Source organism: Uloborus diversus, chromosome 7 (genome assembly GCF_026930045.1).
Source record: "Uloborus diversus isolate 005 chromosome 7, Udiv.v.3.1, whole genome shotgun sequence".
Taxonomy (NCBI): domain Eukaryota; kingdom Metazoa; phylum Arthropoda; class Arachnida; order Araneae; family Uloboridae; genus Uloborus; species Uloborus diversus.
The window spans coordinates 56216697-56234040 of NC_072737.1; the positions used below are offsets into that span (position 1 = coordinate 56216697).

Below are 17344 nucleotides of genomic sequence, written 5' to 3' on the forward strand. Positions count from 1 at the left end.
ATGTATGCAAAAAGGTATGCCAATTTCAGCAGGTTGGTAAGGGAATGATACTTCCTCAAAATTGGTTTGAATTATTATTCCTAATATGTACAATATTATATGCCAATAACAGTAAAAGTATATGTCAATTTTACTAGGTTGGTAAGGGAATGATACTTGCTTAAAATTGGTCTGAATTATTGTTCACAATATGTTTAATATTTTACATGTAAGAAAAAAGTACCATTAATGATTATAGGTAAGACATTTACAAGTTGGGGTTCACCTGAAAAGTGTTACGTGTTTTTGAAAGAACATTAACTGTCTCACTGAGACAACATTAAAATGGATAATTTACTTCAAATAAATTTCTCAGAACTTCTAATGTTCGAGATGGTTCAAATTTCAAACAACTCAATATTTCACAATGTCACATGACTATGACTCGAATCAAACAGTCACAAATTATTCAGTCTTCGAACACTACGTTTGGGGATAGTAAGAAGTTATCTGAGTATTTGAGTGGGAGGTTCTCTAAACTCTGAGACGGCCATGGTCCTGTGGAAGTAGGAACAGTTCCACTTCCAGGCACATCATAATGTTGCCTGTACGGTTGTTCAACATATTGCACTCCATCCTTTGAAATTTTGCTTTCTCTCTCTTGGATAGCCTTTTCAATTTCCCACAACTCTTCTTTCAGATCATGCGCATAAAATCCCTCATTTTGTACATGTTCCGGCAAACGTGTGTTGTGTAAACTATCAGGTATGCAATTCTCTAATTCTTGAAAAGTTTTTCCTACCTGCCCATTCTTAATGTTAATGATATCAGAGTCTTTAGAAGGACAAACTGGGCAATCTACAGCTACCGGAACTACAACTGTGCGTGAAGAAGGCTCAACAACTGCTAAATACTGTTCCGGTATGATGGCTACAGGAACTGCAAAACTTGGAGCAGTTGCAGCGTAGAAAGTAGGTGCTAATGAAGCTGAAGGTAAAGGATGACATACCACAGACGTTGGACTAGTAAGTTCACCCATTTGTGACACAGCATTAACTTGGATAGGGGCTGGGCCACGAATTAAACCTTTAGAACCTCTTGATATTGGGCCATATTTAGACACTAATGGAGGACCAAAGGGAATAAATTCATCCTTTTCAGAAGGACAAAATATACTTGAGTTTGAATCGCTTATATCTGTGATATCAACTTCTAATTCTGCTGTTGAATTTGATGAATTAAAGTCACTGCCAGATGAGTTTAATGATGTGTAGCTGCTATTAGTACAATTTGTCGGAGATGAAAATATGCTATTAGTTAACCAAGTGGAGTAGTATGAAGAAGAGTTAGATTCTTCTACTACATCTAGCTCTGAAATAGGTGCCTGTGCACAAAAACAAGAAAGAACAGCATTTTCAGGATGTGAAGCACAATCCTTCATACATTTTCCCTCGTCTAGTTGAGCTAACAGTTGTTTCTTTCTCTGGTGTAAACCTGCTAAAGTTTCACCATCAAGACTTTGCTTTTTCAAAACTGCTTTGTAAGGTACAGATTGATTATATGCTTTACATAAAAAGGCATTTGTGCCACAACTCATGGGTTTTGCAGAGAATGAAGGAGCTGAATCAGGAGTTGGAGAAATTTCCCGAGATAAACACTTATTATGAATCTTGATCGTGCATTTAGGTTTTTCGTTTTCAGTTCCGCGCTTCAAATCTAGATTTGATGGGAAAGAAGACCCGTAATTTTGTGAGCAAGCAAAGTTATGGTCTCTTAAAATTTTTGACGATGAAGGGAGTGGCAGGCCATGAGGTTTAATAGATAATGGTTGAAATGCTGGACTTTCTGGATTCAACAAAGAATGCTCTGCAGGTTTATGCAAATCCATTAAAGACTTAGCGCACATAGCAGATTTTTCCAACATTTCATTCCTAGGAAAAGCATTTTCTGATATAGAAGACGTAGAGCTGACACAAGAGGAGATATCATTAAAGCCTTCATCCGAATGATTCACAGAAGCATATTCTTTTGATATTTTAAATCTTTCAAATGGAAGATGTCCATTTATGCAGTCTGTTGAAGAGCTACGACGAGAAAGGCTTTCTTTCTGTTTACCAGATGCTGTTTCCGGGCTGATACTTCCGGAACACATACGGGAAAGACTTCCAGCGATGCGTTTCTTCTTTGATCTATACTTTTCAAGCTCTTCCTGGGAATGTGCAAATGTGCAATTAACACCCCGAGGACAATTGTCACGTTGAGTCAAATCACGACACATACTCGTCTTGTATTTAGCATTTAAACAATGCCTATCGTCTTGCAACTTACGACAGCCGAAATTCTCCACAAACTCCACCAGTCCTTTAACAACAACTCGAGCAGCTTCTAAAACATTTTTTAAGTCCTTCCACAAAGGAGGCGGTGCATCTGGGCTTGGATCAATGCTAGCAAGCAGCTCTAGATGAGGCCTCAGTATTGACAGATTTCCTGGATCTCCAGTTCTTTGCAATGCAATTATCAATTCCTGAACACTTTGTGAAAACGATTGTGGAGTTTGCAACTTATCAATTATTGATTGCATGTGTGACTTGTGGGCTGTATCGCCATAAAGGAGGGAAGACCACTGCTCAGGAGCAATGCGCAGCCCAGCTTCAGTAGCGATCTGTACTATTTGTGTATCGTGCTCTCGCCTGAGAAATTCATACGTGCGGAAGTCATCTTTAAGTTGCATCAACGAAGAATCACCTTCACACTTGGACAATTTAAAGCAAGATGCTCTGTACAATAACTGCACTACATGACCAATGCTAGTTTTTGAAGCCTGGGGGAAGTGGGGAGCAAGGCGTTGTACTACAAACATAACTAAAACTTTTCGAGACAATGCAGAACCATCTTCCAGAGCAAGTAGGACTAATTTCAGAACTTCTTCTTGCATAGCAGGACCTAAAAACTGGCAACCTCGTGCTCTGACTGCAGTCCACAGGTTGGATGACAATTGCATAGGATTCTGATGCTGCAAGATCAATTCTGTTACAGACCTATCACCAAGTGATCTAGCCGCCCTCATGCAACGAGTTCGACCTTCTTCTTCTACCAGTTGACAATTGATAATGCTGATTAACTTCCTTTGCATAGATCTACTTAGTGGATTGGTCTGAGAAATACCATTTGTTGTATTTAGAGGTGTAGATTTAAGATACAAGGCCAAATCTTCTATGCATTTCTTTGTTTCTACATAATATTTAAAATCATCTTTAGATATTAAAGGAACAGCTGAATTTGTTGCATCAGGGACTCTTCCACCAACGAGTTGAAGAAGAGCGTAATTTTCAGGAAGCTGGCTAATATCTGTATTAGAGACTGTCTGATCGAAAGGACACTGCTTCCGCTGTAGTTTTGATAAGCAGCTTTTGCACATTGTGTGACCACATCCAAGACTAATTGGACGTCGGACAATGCACTCAAACTCATTGTAGCAAATGGGACAGGATAGAAAATCCGCCCACTGTGGTGCCTGAACAGGCATTGCATAGGATATTATGACCAATATTTACTACAATACAGTTTGAGGCGAATTCTTTTTTCAACTTGAATGTAGAAGAAGGAACCTCTGAAATAAAGAGAAAATGGAGAAATATATAAAAATCTTCAATACTTGTAAAGAAACCATTATTTTGAGTTATGAATAGAAAAGACTATGCAAAAATACAATTATTGATTAAAAATTATTTTAAAAAAAGAAAGAAAGACAGACAGAAATCATCATTAATAATAGAAAATGTAACAGATTTTACCTTATAAAATATACATCAAAGTCTGTTTAACAACAGTCCTTGTATTGTAATCAATATCACAATATTTGTAATTTATGCCACTTATTATTAATAGTGTTTGGGTAAAATTACGGGGTTTGGTATTGAACATGGACGGATCCTGAAATTGTTCAAAGAGCGGAGTTGAGGGGAGCGGTTGTATTTTTTACCCACCTCTTACTACGAATCTCATTTACACCTGCTGTAGAGGGGGGGGGGGGGGGGCACACAATATTTTTTTAAAACAATATACCTAAGATTTAGCCAAGAAGACCTTCAAATCTATTTTTTCACCTTTTTTTGTGAAAGAGGTATTCTAAAATTGCATTTTATGGATTTCATTTCTTAAGACTGTTTTGAACCCCCCTCACCTCCCCCCTACATCATCGAAAAGTCTTCGTCTAATATTGCGCTTTATGGAACTTCAGGTATCAAAAATTACTGGAGAAAGTCACAAAACCCATTCCTTCCACTTACTACCTCAGATGTCTACAATCGAGTTTTTAAGACTTAAAATTTTAAAAATGCCCAAGGTAAAGCCTGTAAACTTTTTCTCACATCACTAAAGATAGTCTAAAATTGTCTTTTTCCAACTTTGATATCAAAAAGTTTCCGGGAGGGAGATTAGAACCTGATTCTTTTCCTTAGCGTCAAATCAAAGATGGCCTACACTTTAATTTTAGGATCTTAATTCGGAAACAATACTGCGCAGGGACCCTCAATGGAGAGGCGATTGCCCTAAATCACACCCTTCCTTGGTATGGAACTGCTTATGCAAAAGATGTTTTTCATTCACATTCAAAGTAAATTAGTACATTGTACTTCTGAACTTCAAAACAGTGCAATTAGCTTTTTGCTTTAAGGGTTCCTAAAAAAGCATTTTGAAAGAAACTCATGAGACCTGTTATGAAAAAAATTTTGGGGCACGTTTTACTCTCTGGTGCAGTTTTACAGCAATCAATAAATAACAGAAAGGAAGGGGGGGGGGGGGAACAATACCATACATCAGAAAACTTATTTTTTTTTAGGAAAAATGATACTTACAAAAATAAAAGAATTCTATTTAACACAATTTATTTAAAAAGTTTTTACAAAGTTTAAACAACTTGAACAGTCCTCTTTTAATTGCCATTACATAGCTTGAATTCAATTACAAGGTAATTCCCCTTACAACAAACAAAATTTGCACTCTCTCAAAGTTTGTTGCAAGGGAGTTTAACATACCTAATCTTTCAGACTCTGCTTCGGGATAAGCATTTTATGTGTTTATTTCGGGCATGAGGGTAGGGAAAGGATAAAAAGTAGGAAAAGTCAAACGTTACCGGGAAGATTTAAAAAATGTGTAAAATCCTTTGAAACACAAAAATTAAAGAGAAATTAAGAAAATATACCATTTAGCCGAGTTACATAAACAGGGCAACATTCTGACGATTGCCAAAGATTCTTGAAAAAGTCAGCAGAAAATGAAACTAAAACTAATGTTGAATTAAAAAGATTTTAAAGCTCTGACTGCCTTACCTCCAATTAAAATGAACCTTGCTGGCCAGAACACATATGAGAAAGAGAGAAACAAAGGGATGCAAGTGCCAAAACTAATAATTTTAAGATAACTAGTGCAAATGCAAGTAGGACCTCCTCTCTGTTATGGGGAAAGAGATAGTACTAGTAGCTTCGGTAGGTGCTGCTATACAGCAAGATTTAGAAAACAAATTCAATGAAAGCCTACCTAGGATTTTAAACTTAAAACATGTTTTACTCAAAGCTTTAAAAAGTTTATACATCTCTTTGCTTCTCACTGCTTAATTTTTTTTTTTTGTCGTGTCCATGGACAATTAAATGGCTCTGTGTGTCTTCAAGACCGCGCCCGCTAGCTGCAACGCATCTGTGCTGTAGAGGACCTCTCGAAGTTCTGAAGCCAGTGGCACCATACCCAGCTGCAGAACATGTGGGATAAGGGCCGGGCACTCAAGAATGTGATCCGGAGTCAGTTGGGCATCGGTGCAGTTCTTGCAGGGGATATAAGTTCTCGTTTTGTTGGGAAGAATTTTCATCCCTTTATAGTGGTTTGTTCTTAATCTTGCAATTGTAGATGTTAGGATTCTGGGGCAATCAAAGTCGGTGATGAGGGGCTTCTTAAAGGTATGTGGCAGAAGTCTATGTTTTACGACAGCATTTGAGTCTGCTAGCGTGATGGTGGTGCAAGGTTTGCCAATGTTTCTGCCTTCTTTTGCTAGGGAATCCGCACACTCATTCCCTTCAATGTTCACGTGTGCTGGTATCCATTGCAGCATGCAGGATTTTCCATTGCCGTGCAAGTCTTCGAGTAGGGCATTTATGGCATTAATAGAAAATTTAAATACTTATTTCTTTAAATAACATGGGAAAGGAAAGAGTCACAGCTACTTAGTTTTGCAAGTGAAAAAAACACAATCAAAAGGGAAAACTGAAAATACACCTAAAAGTCTTGATTTTATATACTAAAACCAATTATGAGTATTTTTTTATAACAAATACAAAAGGGCAACAGGTAAATATTTTTAATCACTTAGCTATTTCAACTTCAACAATGAAATCATTACTCAATGTCAAACACGTGAATAAAGTAAAGTAAGACAAAACAACGTAAGCAGAAGCACAAATTTGTAAATTACAGCAGACACGTGTTTCGGCGTTACAGGGAACGCCTTTTTCAATGCAAAATATAATGAGCTTATGGATGGATGTCTTTTCATCCATAAGCTCATTATTTTTTGCATTGAAAAAGGCGTTCCCTGTAACGGCGAAACACACGTCTGCTGTAATTTACAAATTTGTGCTTCTGCTTACGTTGTTTTGTCTTACTTTACTGTTCAGCACAAAGGTATTTATTTATCTTACGTGAATAAAGGATTAAAATTATATTAAACATTTAGTAAAAATGGTCATACACTTCCAGTTCTATAAAAGTTAGAAGTTCCAAACACAATTCATTAGATGCAGAAAAATTTGCTTTTTCTTCTGGTACAAATATTTCATATGTAAAAGTAAATTTTCACAACCAAAATTTAGAAAAAGTGTTATATTTTGTGCTTTTTAATTAATATCTCTTGTAATTCATTACTAAGATGAGACCATGCTCTCGATCACGTCTCCTTTCAAACAAACAAACAAAAAATTTTATCAAAATTGGTTCATCCGTTTAAAAGCTATGGTGGCACAAACAGATATTACTTTATACACTTGTCAAACTCATAACCCCCTTCCTTGTTGTATCGAGAGATTAAAAACTTAACATTTTAAGGAAACAGAATCTTTCATTTCAGCACACAACTATACCAAACTCGTAATTATACCAAAGATAGCCAGAAATAAAGTTAAATAATAATATTATTTAACTTTAAATGTTTAGATACTGTAAATTTGATTGATTATTCTTTTTAGTGATTGTTCTTCGGATATGATTCTCGAAATCATACCTAAAGAAATTTCTTACACCAAAGACATTTAAATGAACGCATTTTGAATTTTGCATTTTCATTGTGTCTGCTTTAAAATGAGTAGTTTTTTTTTTTTCAACAGTGCACATTTTTTAACTACCTTTTATGTGGTATTATAATTGCGCACATTTCTTGCAGAACAATTAATTTATATTTTGATGATTGCTTTGCAGTTATTATGCAGAACTTTGAAAATATTATGTTTTATTAGGTTTCTCTCTCTTTGTACGATATTTAGTACGAATAAGAAAAATCCGAAAATATAAGACTGAAATTTATGCAACATAATAATGCCTTTGAGGATCTTGGAGTAATAAACTATTGAGAATAGAAGTTTGAAAAGAATGAGCCAAAAAGGACATTTCAAAATAAGTAAAAAACAATGTTTCAAAACTTGACAGCAATCCATGACTGCAAAAACTTTTAATTTGTCAGCAACAAAATTGAGTTTTTTAAACTTTTTTTTTTTAATTTTAAAAAGAGCACGTACCTACATTTTCACTGAATGTCATTTACACATGCATGCATCAGCTAAAGTAAAAGGATTTATGCGTTTCAATTTCAAAACTGTTCCATTCAAAAACATTACCTACTATGGAAGCTAAATTGGCACTTATGACTCTTCAATTCAGCCTTTCTGCACCCTTATTGGGCACCCAGTCCAACCGCAGCAATTAGCCAATAAATAACAAATTTAAATAATCAAAACATATACAACATATGAAATCAAAAGTAGAAAAGTTGAAGCAATTAAAAACAAACTATGAAACATTCACTACAAAGAGACGGTTTACTTTTCCTTGGGAGGGAGGCAGATCTGTTGGGGGGAGGAGAGATCTACCAACTTAAGGGGAGGTGGCTAAAATTTCTCTTTCTGCATTGTAAAAGTTCATAATGTACTATCCACAATATTGAACAAGTTTTTAGCATGTCCTATGAGATCAAGGAGACAAGTCTGAAATCAATCAATAAAATCAATAAACTTGTTATATCAACAGGGGTGCTCACCTAGGGGAGGGAGAGAGGGTCATGGCACAGACTGCGCCATTGAAATTTTTAGAGGGGGATGAGGGGTATTTTTCACTTTTTTTTGGGGGGGGGAGGACTCATAATTTTTTGGAGGGTGGGCAGGGCACCCCTGATATCAAGATGCTGTATGAAATATATGGAACTGATGTGATATACCCCACCCTTGGCGACTTTTTCCTGTTGGCGCCAAGAAAGCGTCGCCAAGAAAACGATGTATGACGACATACGTCATACATCGTTCTTAGCGATGCTTTTTTAGCGCCAACAGGAAAAAATCAGATAAAAAAACATGATCAAAGCACTTGAGAACACAATATATATAAAAACAACATAAAAGCACAACAAAAAATATCACGAATATATGCTTCAAAAATGTACAGGGCCGGGGTTTTTTGTAAACATATTAAAATACAATGAAATAAATTATTGTATTAATTACAAGTCGAAATTAATGCATTAATTTTTTTTCATCATTTCTCCGGGATACGAGCCCTCGGTCTCATAGTACTTTCGTAATGAGACCTCGGCTCGCCGGCCCTGCCTCGGTCTCATTACGAAAGTACTATGAGACCTCGGGCTCGCCAGGACCTTGCTTCGCTCGGTCCGTTATCCCTCCGACTGTTAATATACATTACAGTCGGAGTATGGTCACAATTATGTATATTTATGTATATTATGCATATTCATGTGTATGTACACCCAAGGGTGGCTCCTTCCGTTCAGTGTACAATAATGACAGTTTTAAGTGTGAAATATGCACCATTATTGTGCAGATTTATTAATAAAATTCAGCATTTTTAAGAGTACAACCGAAAGAACTTTCAATTGTTAACTTAAAATTCAGTACCTAAAGGAGGCACGTTAATGTCTAAATAATTCGTGGCATCGATAAGGATTAACTTTTAGAACAAAATAACCAAACTATTTTTGTAAAATTAATTAACATACAGTAAAAATAAAGTTAAAAGCTACAAGAACCCCTCAAGGATTTGTAAAAAACAAAGAATTTCCGAAGTGAGAATTTTTATGTGAATTCTAAAATAAAGAACTTACCTTTTTATGGTATAAATCCTCACACTCAGTCCAAAACGAAACATCATCTGACAATGGCGCGTTATAGATACACACCACGTTGGAGTTAACTTTTAATTAACCTTCAAGTTTGAAGAAACTGGCATTTTCTAATGTTTTTACTTCAAAACACAACTACTGAATCTAAACTAACACAAAATAAGCATTCCTGTAAGGTATATTGCACAAAACAACACGTATCTCTCCTGCGTAAAACCAAGAACCCAAGTAAACAAGTTCGGACAAGTTTGCCTTCGCGTTGCCAACCACAGGTTAGTTTCACCAGGGATGCCATGCTTAAAAATTTATCGCCTCATTGGCGAGAAAAATATTTCAATTTTGTGCAAAAAATCGGATGTCGCCAAATGGGGGGGGGGGGGGGTATATCACATCTGTACCAAATAAATTCTATAAAATAATTTTATTTCTGGGTTTTGAGCAAAGGGAGCATATTGTTCTAAAATGCTGTATACGTGATTTTCCCAAAATGAACGTTTCCCCTCCCCCCAGTTTTTTTATGTTCAGAGTTTGAGAACGTATTTGAGGGAAAATGCCCAGTTTAATCCTGATGCATTTATGCATATATTCTGACAAGGATTTTTTTATGAAAATTTTTTTAAACTTACACAAGACTCAACATCTTAAATGTAATGATTCAATCTATTTATTTTTTGGATAAAAGGTCCATTTAGTATTGTGACTTTTTATTTGAAAAAAAAAAAAAACATTTTTTCAGCAAACTATATTTTTTGCTCCAGTTGACTAAGAGTGGTTTGCTTTTAATAAACGTTTGGAGCTAAAATAATAGATTTACACATATTTTACAAACATTGTTAAAAGCTAGTTTGATATATTTAGGCTTGTCACCCACACAACTTTGTAATAATTAATGTTTTTGCATAGAAGTAGGTGTGGTTTTAAAAGAACAACCAAAATTTTTAACCCCTTGGAAAAATTGAAAATGATAGGGCTGGATATAATGATATTTCAATTAGATTATACAATTTGATACAGTTAATATAAGAATAATCAAAACCGTAAAGGAAAAACACAAGTTTGCAATTTTGAAAAATATAAATAATTAATTAATATTTCAAAAAAATAATACACAATGTCTATAAACAATGAATGAATAAAGTGATATGGAGCTTTGGTAGCTCAGTTGGTTGGCGGAAATTGTAGTAATCCCCAGGTGGTGGGTTCGATTCCCGCCCGTTGACCTGGTTGTAATTTCCTTCTCTGTGCTGTTAATTCTGTCCTACCCTATGTCCCTGTATTGTGCTATCAGTCATATTGCATGTGAGTTCATAAACGTGTCCTGTGTGACCAAGTACACAAACTCGAAATGTATGTTGTCAATAAAGTAAAATATAACCACTGCAGGACTTAATTTCTGCCAAAAGAAGTGAGGTAGCCCTTTAGTACCCACAACTTACTTTTAGGCATTTAGTCTAAATTTCGCCTAAAATGTTAACATTATAAAACTAGTAAGAAGTGTAGGAGCTCAGTTGACAGGAGCTCCTATGCAAACTAAGCCCTGACTACATGTCGAGCTAAATATTCGCAAGTTGACAACCTAGGGCTTGAAGTCAACAGGTGTCTGCTGGTACCAGACTGTAAAACCATCAACTGGAGTAGTGGAATATAAATTTTAGTGGCTCACAGGCCCAGTTAAGTTTTATTCCAGTTTTCCTTTCAAATATTTTAAGCATAATCAGTTTTTTAAACTGTTGAGAGAAAATTTGCAGCTTTATTCAATGTTTAAGCCTTTTTTTCAAGAAAAGATATTCAGAAATTACCATTATAAATTATAACATATTATTTTGCCACATTATTGCCTTCTTCTCAAAACAATGACAGATAAGATTTTCTTGGTTTTTCCTTGACCAGCATTGAACAGAAAGAAGCCTGTTGTTTCCTTCACTTCCCCAATAGCTCCTCAGACATGTCTATTGAAAACTGTTAATAAACTCCATGCGATTAATTTTGATTTGTATATTTTTGTCCTTTTTCTTTAATTGTTTATTATAGTTAAAACCAGAACCCATGATGCAAGAACGGACCATTAAAAGAGTGTACGGACCGATGAATTTTTTCAGTTACTAGCCCCTGATTACATTCTTAATTTTTATCCAAACAATAAAGAGATTTAATTATCAAACTTAAGACGTTGATTTTTGATTGCTCAAGTTTTAAATTTTAAGAAAAATAAAAAATACTTGCTAGAGTATATAGATCCTATGTTGTATGATTTGAACTAAAATTGTCCTCAGATTTATTCTTTAATTCAACCTTATGAAAATAGAAATTCTAAAAGAGCTTTTGGATGAGGGTTTCCTTTAAGGAAAAGGTTAAATATTTACACATCATTAGAAGTCAGACCTAACATTACACATTAGAAGTTACACATTAGGAGTCTTATCTCCATGAGAGACGATACATTTAGGTAAAATCATGGGCAGTTAAAACATATTTTGCTGGTGTTAATTATATTTTCAGAATAGTCTGTCCATGCGAATGGGGGGAAATTTGGCAATTTGAAATAGGGACCTTAAAATCACACCAATAGTCAAAAATGTATTATATGCATTTCAAATGCTAAAAAAGGGAACAGTAAAAAGGGGCTTGTAAAATGACCATAATTCCAAAGTTGCATTATTTGACAAAAGAATAGTTTCAGAAAACTAACTTATTGCTATGATTATTCTTTTGAAATACTCTTCCAAAATGGGTTTTAAATATCTGCCCATGCAAAAATATTTATTCCCCTCCCCCCCCCCCCCCCCCCCCCCCCCCCCCCCCCCTATGAACAGCAGCCCAGCCCTACATCATAGACTTCTGTTGCTACCCAATCTGAATTGGTGGAGCCCTGGTCTTCTAAACGCTCCACTTCAAGTAAACACATATTTTGACACTTTTTCAAACACAAAAATGTGTTCAACATCGTTTTACAACGATAAGATAATCAATTGAGCTTGCGCAGTATCGAAAGTTTCATCACAACCGCCAAAAACAGTTAAATTCGTTTATCTGTCAAATATGAGTAATCCGCTAAAAAAGTAGTAACAAGTGTTTTGTATCTGAGATTTATGGCCTACAATTCCTCAGACCAAATTACATACAAAAAAAGTCGAAATTCACAACAGGATAAGTAATTTCCTTGAGTTATCTATAGAAAAAATTATTATTAATCGCGATATTTAGGTTGAAAGGGCTATTAGGCTTATCGATATTTTTCAGTGCAAAAATGTGAGTTTATTTTCAGTCAAGGTAAAATTACTTGATTGATTTTCAAGCTTCCGAAAGCAAAGAAGCTAATTATAACATCTCAAAGACTTTTTTTTGTCCAAAACAGTACAATGGATTTGTAGCCAGAAAATTCAAAATCAAAGCTAATACAGCTTCATTTATAATTCAGATAGTAAATATTTATTTTTCACTTCATTTGCATTGGCAAGTGACGAAACTTTGCACGATTTGAATGCTTATTTCTTTAATATTTTTAAACAGCTGATGATGCTTTTTGTCATCAAATGATCTTTGCATCTCTGTTACATTATGTGCGAAAATTTACATCAGATTTTGCAAGTATTTTAACCATGAGATTATTTTGTTGCAACTTCTTGAAAAGGAAAAATGATTAAAACTTACTTCAGAACAGATGATGCATTGCAGTCCGTGCATTGCTTGCTAGAGATGATAGTAATCGCCATGTTTATTTTTGTACACTGCTTGCTTTTAGCGATGTTTGGATGTTTGGCTACTGCGGAGCGAATTTACTTGTCGATTGCAGCGTCACCTATTGGAAAAACAGATATACCATGGTGTGGCAACAACGTGTGCGGGTATTTAGGCTCCGAACAGCGTTAACGATTGCTTTGTAGCGTTAACGATATGCGTATTATTCAATAATTCACTACAGTTTGGGCAAGCCAAAACTCCATTGCGAAGGCGATACAGAGCCTAATCACAGCATTAAGAGTATATTTAGAACGAAGTTACATTCGCACTAACATGCACTTTACATGTATTCTGAACATGTCTAGCTACCGACGGCCAGCGGTGTTGCCATCCAGGGACTGCAGTTTCATCCATGTTAACGGCTCATCAGTCGAAAATAGAGAATCTTCAAAAAGATGACATCTGCCTCTAGCTCGGTCGTTGTCCTTTCCAAACTGATGAGTCCATAACAAGGACGAAACTGCAGTCTCTGGATGGCATATCGGGCTGTCGATATATCGGTCTAGGAAAATTGGGCGCCGGGAACATTAGGTGCAGAGCATTTTTGGCGCCAGGAACATTGGGCGCCAAGCGTATTGGATGCAGTGAGCTCTATAAAATGGAGAAAACCTACAATAGTGGAAACTTGAGCTCGCTTGGCGGGAGAACGGGGTAGAGCGGAAGACTAGATTTGTAAGATTATCGCTGTTTCGCTGGCGTTACGATTTTTGCTGATGCACTGGAGGGCGTGTTAACGAGGATGCGATCGCTGATCTCATTGGATGCAACCAGTTATGTAATAGCTGCGCTTTTTGGGAAGACTGGCAGTTTTGCTTTTCTCTTGAAAGGAAATAATTGATGCAAATGAAACTTAAATGAAGTATTGTTGTGTTGTGTACCGTATCCTGTTGTAAAACCATAAAGGGTGGACTTGACACTTATATTTTACGTGAAATATATTACAGTAGTTAGTAGTACAAGAACTTATATTAAATTAAAAAATTAAAATAATCGCGACCTCGATTGCCTTAGCTCATTTTCAGATGAATCTCGCGGGAAAAAGCGCGCATGAAATTCAAATTTTTTTATAAGAAATGAAAAAACAAGCAAAAAAGAAAGCTAATCACAACTACTGAGTTTTGCTAGTCGTAAAAGCAGAATCATGAGAGAAAATTGAAAATCCCTTACTAAAGCCAATTACAAGTGTTTTGTTTGTTAACTCAAAAGAATTGACAGTAGATAAAAATTTTAAATGATTAAGCTTTCTACTATTGTGTGCCAATAATGAAATCGTTACCAATTGCGTAAATAAAGGTTTAGAATTGTTCTTGAAACTTACTTGAGAAAGGTTATTTATAACTTCAGTTCAATATGAATCTAAAGTCCCAAACGAATGCTTTCATAAGCAGGAAAAATGTGTTCTTTCAATTGCTATCAACGGGTCAGTCCAAACACATAAAATAAAATACTTTTTTTTTTTTTTTTTGAGCAATCACGAATTGCGTACTATTCTCACTTTCCCAAGTTTGATGTTGCTCTGATTTTTCAGATTTGCATGACAATGGTTGTTTTTAGTACTTATTTAGGAGGGAAAATTTCGCCTTCATAGTTACAAACCATGTGCGGTTTGATTTTATTTATATTTTTTTCAGGGCTGTTTTTTTAGCAATAACGAATTATATACTATCCTCGCTTCACCAAAAAGGATGTTACTCTCCTTTAACAGACTACCATGACGATGGTTGTTTTTAGTATTTATTTAGAGAGCGAAATTTTCGTCATCATAGTTACAAATCGTCGGCGGATTGGTTTTATTATTATAATTATTATTATTATTATTTTTTTCAGGGCCTAACTCAAGCAGACTTAACATTTAAAAAAGAAGGTTTTTTGGGTAAAAATTGCGTTTTTTCAGGCGAAAACACCTGTATGGATGAATTTAAACAATAAAACTATATAAATTCAAAATTTCCCGATTACTCATTCCCATCAGTTAACACTGATAAGAAATAAAAATACATAACGTAATACGCTGTAAATAATCTTTATGATAAATGTACTGGTGAATATCGGCCATAAAATCACAATCTTAATTACTGCATCCATATCACTATTTTATTTTTCATGGATATGCCTCGTATTATCTATTCTGGAAAATCATGAATCATAATAGGACGGGTGCAGATTTCTTTACCATTTCCATTCCATCTGTAGAAATATGAACTTCAACGAGTAGGATCCTATCGCAATTCGTGTTTGCGGAAACGTCAAGATATCAAAATTTAAATGATTTTTTTCTCTCTAAATAACAGAGGATAGCACGGAAAAGAAAACGTAACTAAACTTTCACGTGTTGCTACCCCCAAAAGTAGGATCAAGGGAAAATTTTAAATCTTTTTCAAAGCTTTTCTTGCTGAAATAAGAAGTATTTTGTTTATTTAACAGAAACTGGCAACCGATAAAATTTTTAAATCAGTGATCTTTCCCCATAGGCGGATTTAGGCCAAAATATTTGGGGGTGCAAGAATAACAGGAAACTGGGGGGGGGGGGGTATTCCCGGAATAACAAGGCAGTGGCGAAATCAGAAAATAATTTTAGGGCGGGACACACTTTTAAGACTGAAAAACGCGATGTAAACGGTATTTAGTAAGATTAGGGGATGGGCAATTCTTAACATTTCAAACTGCAGAAAAAGTCTTAAACGAAAGTCGATATTAGAAGCAATGGGTGAATCCAGCTACTGGTTTGGAATGGGATTCCCGCCCCAGAAAAAATTTGAAATAGTAGTTTTGAAAACGCAGTTTTACAGTTGGTGATATTTTAGAGGCAAGAAAGGTACGTGTGGCTGCAATGCTATTTTTAGAAATTTTAGTCTTATAAATGTGATTATTGTCCATATTTATACTTTGGGTTATGAATGAGACTCATAGACTGTCTCCAATCGATTTTTTGAAAAGCAGATAGAAATACATATCCCTTCCCCTCCCCCACGCCACCTCTTTTACTTTTCATAATTGAAGTTCCAAAAATGTTACGGAGGACAATTTTTGATGCTGGACCGGGTGTTCTGGAGCTCTCCCCTGGAAAATTTTCGAAATCGAAGTCCTAAAAATGAAGTTCTTCTGCAATACTCCATGGTATTAAAAAAAAAAAAAAGGATTCTCCCACTTAAATATTTCAAAATAGTTTTCAAAACCAAAATATTGACACTTTTTGATGATATTAGAGTAAAAGGGGTCGGAGGCCCTTGTTCGAATATTTTTCAAAATTAAAGTCTTAAACACATGAGTGTAAGACCATATTTGGTAACGTTAGGGACACGCTCCAAAAATGCAATTTTAAACAATTTTCTATGTATTTAGGTGATTAGAAGATCTTCCTTGGAATTTTTGCAAAAGTGAAGCCCAAGAAACGAAATTTGAGGTACTCTGTACTAACTTTGGCTGGAGAAAGGGTTTTGGAGAAGAAAAATTTTGAGGACTAATACAAAAAATGAAAACGAAATAGAAAAAATGAAAAAAAAAAAAAAAAATGGGAGGGGGGAGATATGAAAGAAAGAGGATTGTGCAAGGAGGGGGGAGGAAGCACACAATTCGCTGCCTATAATCTGAAGCTGTTGAAAAATTTAAATGTCAATATTTCTTTTTGAAGGAAATTAAGATTTGTTCTCAACATTCTTTTTTTTTTTCGTAAAATAACTGCGTTTTCTCAAAATGAGATCTTTTCTTCTCTTCAATAATAAAGAATATATTTTTAAAAACATCCATTCAGCATTCTTTTTTTCCGTAAAATAACTGCGTTTTCTCAAAATGAGATCTTTTCTTCTCTTCAATAATAAAGAATATATTTTTAAAAACATCCATTCAGCATTTTGTGGGGAGGATCACCAGTCTTGTGCCTCCTCCCCCCTGGATGCACCACTGATGCAAAATGTCCGGGAGTCCTCCTTCAAATAGCCATGTTTTTTTTTTTTTTTTTTTGACTTTATTAGCCATTGTTGTTTCAAAATAGAAGAATTGGTATTGATATACGAATAAATACCCGATTACAGAACATGCAATTATTCTATACAATAACACAGCATTGAACAATAAATTATTTGAGAAGTGTCTTTATTTGCATAAAATTATTTAAGTTTTTTTTCCCAAATGGATAAAATTACTTTAATTCTTAATATGAGTACAGTTATGTTTTTCTTGTACTAGCGACGTGTAGTGATATACTGGATTCAAGTAAATATACTAGTATAGCAGCTA

At 35.1% G+C, this 17344-nt stretch overlaps 1 protein-coding gene across 1 annotated transcript; it reads right to left on the bottom strand.

Moving 5' to 3' along the window:
• Window positions 1-368: 368 nt before the first annotated feature.
• Window positions 369-13087, bottom strand: LOC129226435 (roquin-1-like). The gene is made up of 2 exons (XM_054861038.1): window positions 13019-13087; window positions 369-3589 (listed from the first exon to the last, which is right to left on the bottom strand). Exon 2 carries the CDS (start codon window positions 3503-3505, stop codon window positions 449-451), a length of 3057 nt encoding a protein of 1018 aa, XP_054717013.1. The 5' UTR covers window positions 3506-3589; window positions 13019-13087; the 3' UTR covers window positions 369-448.
• Between the last annotated feature and the right edge of the window lie 4257 nt (window positions 13088-17344).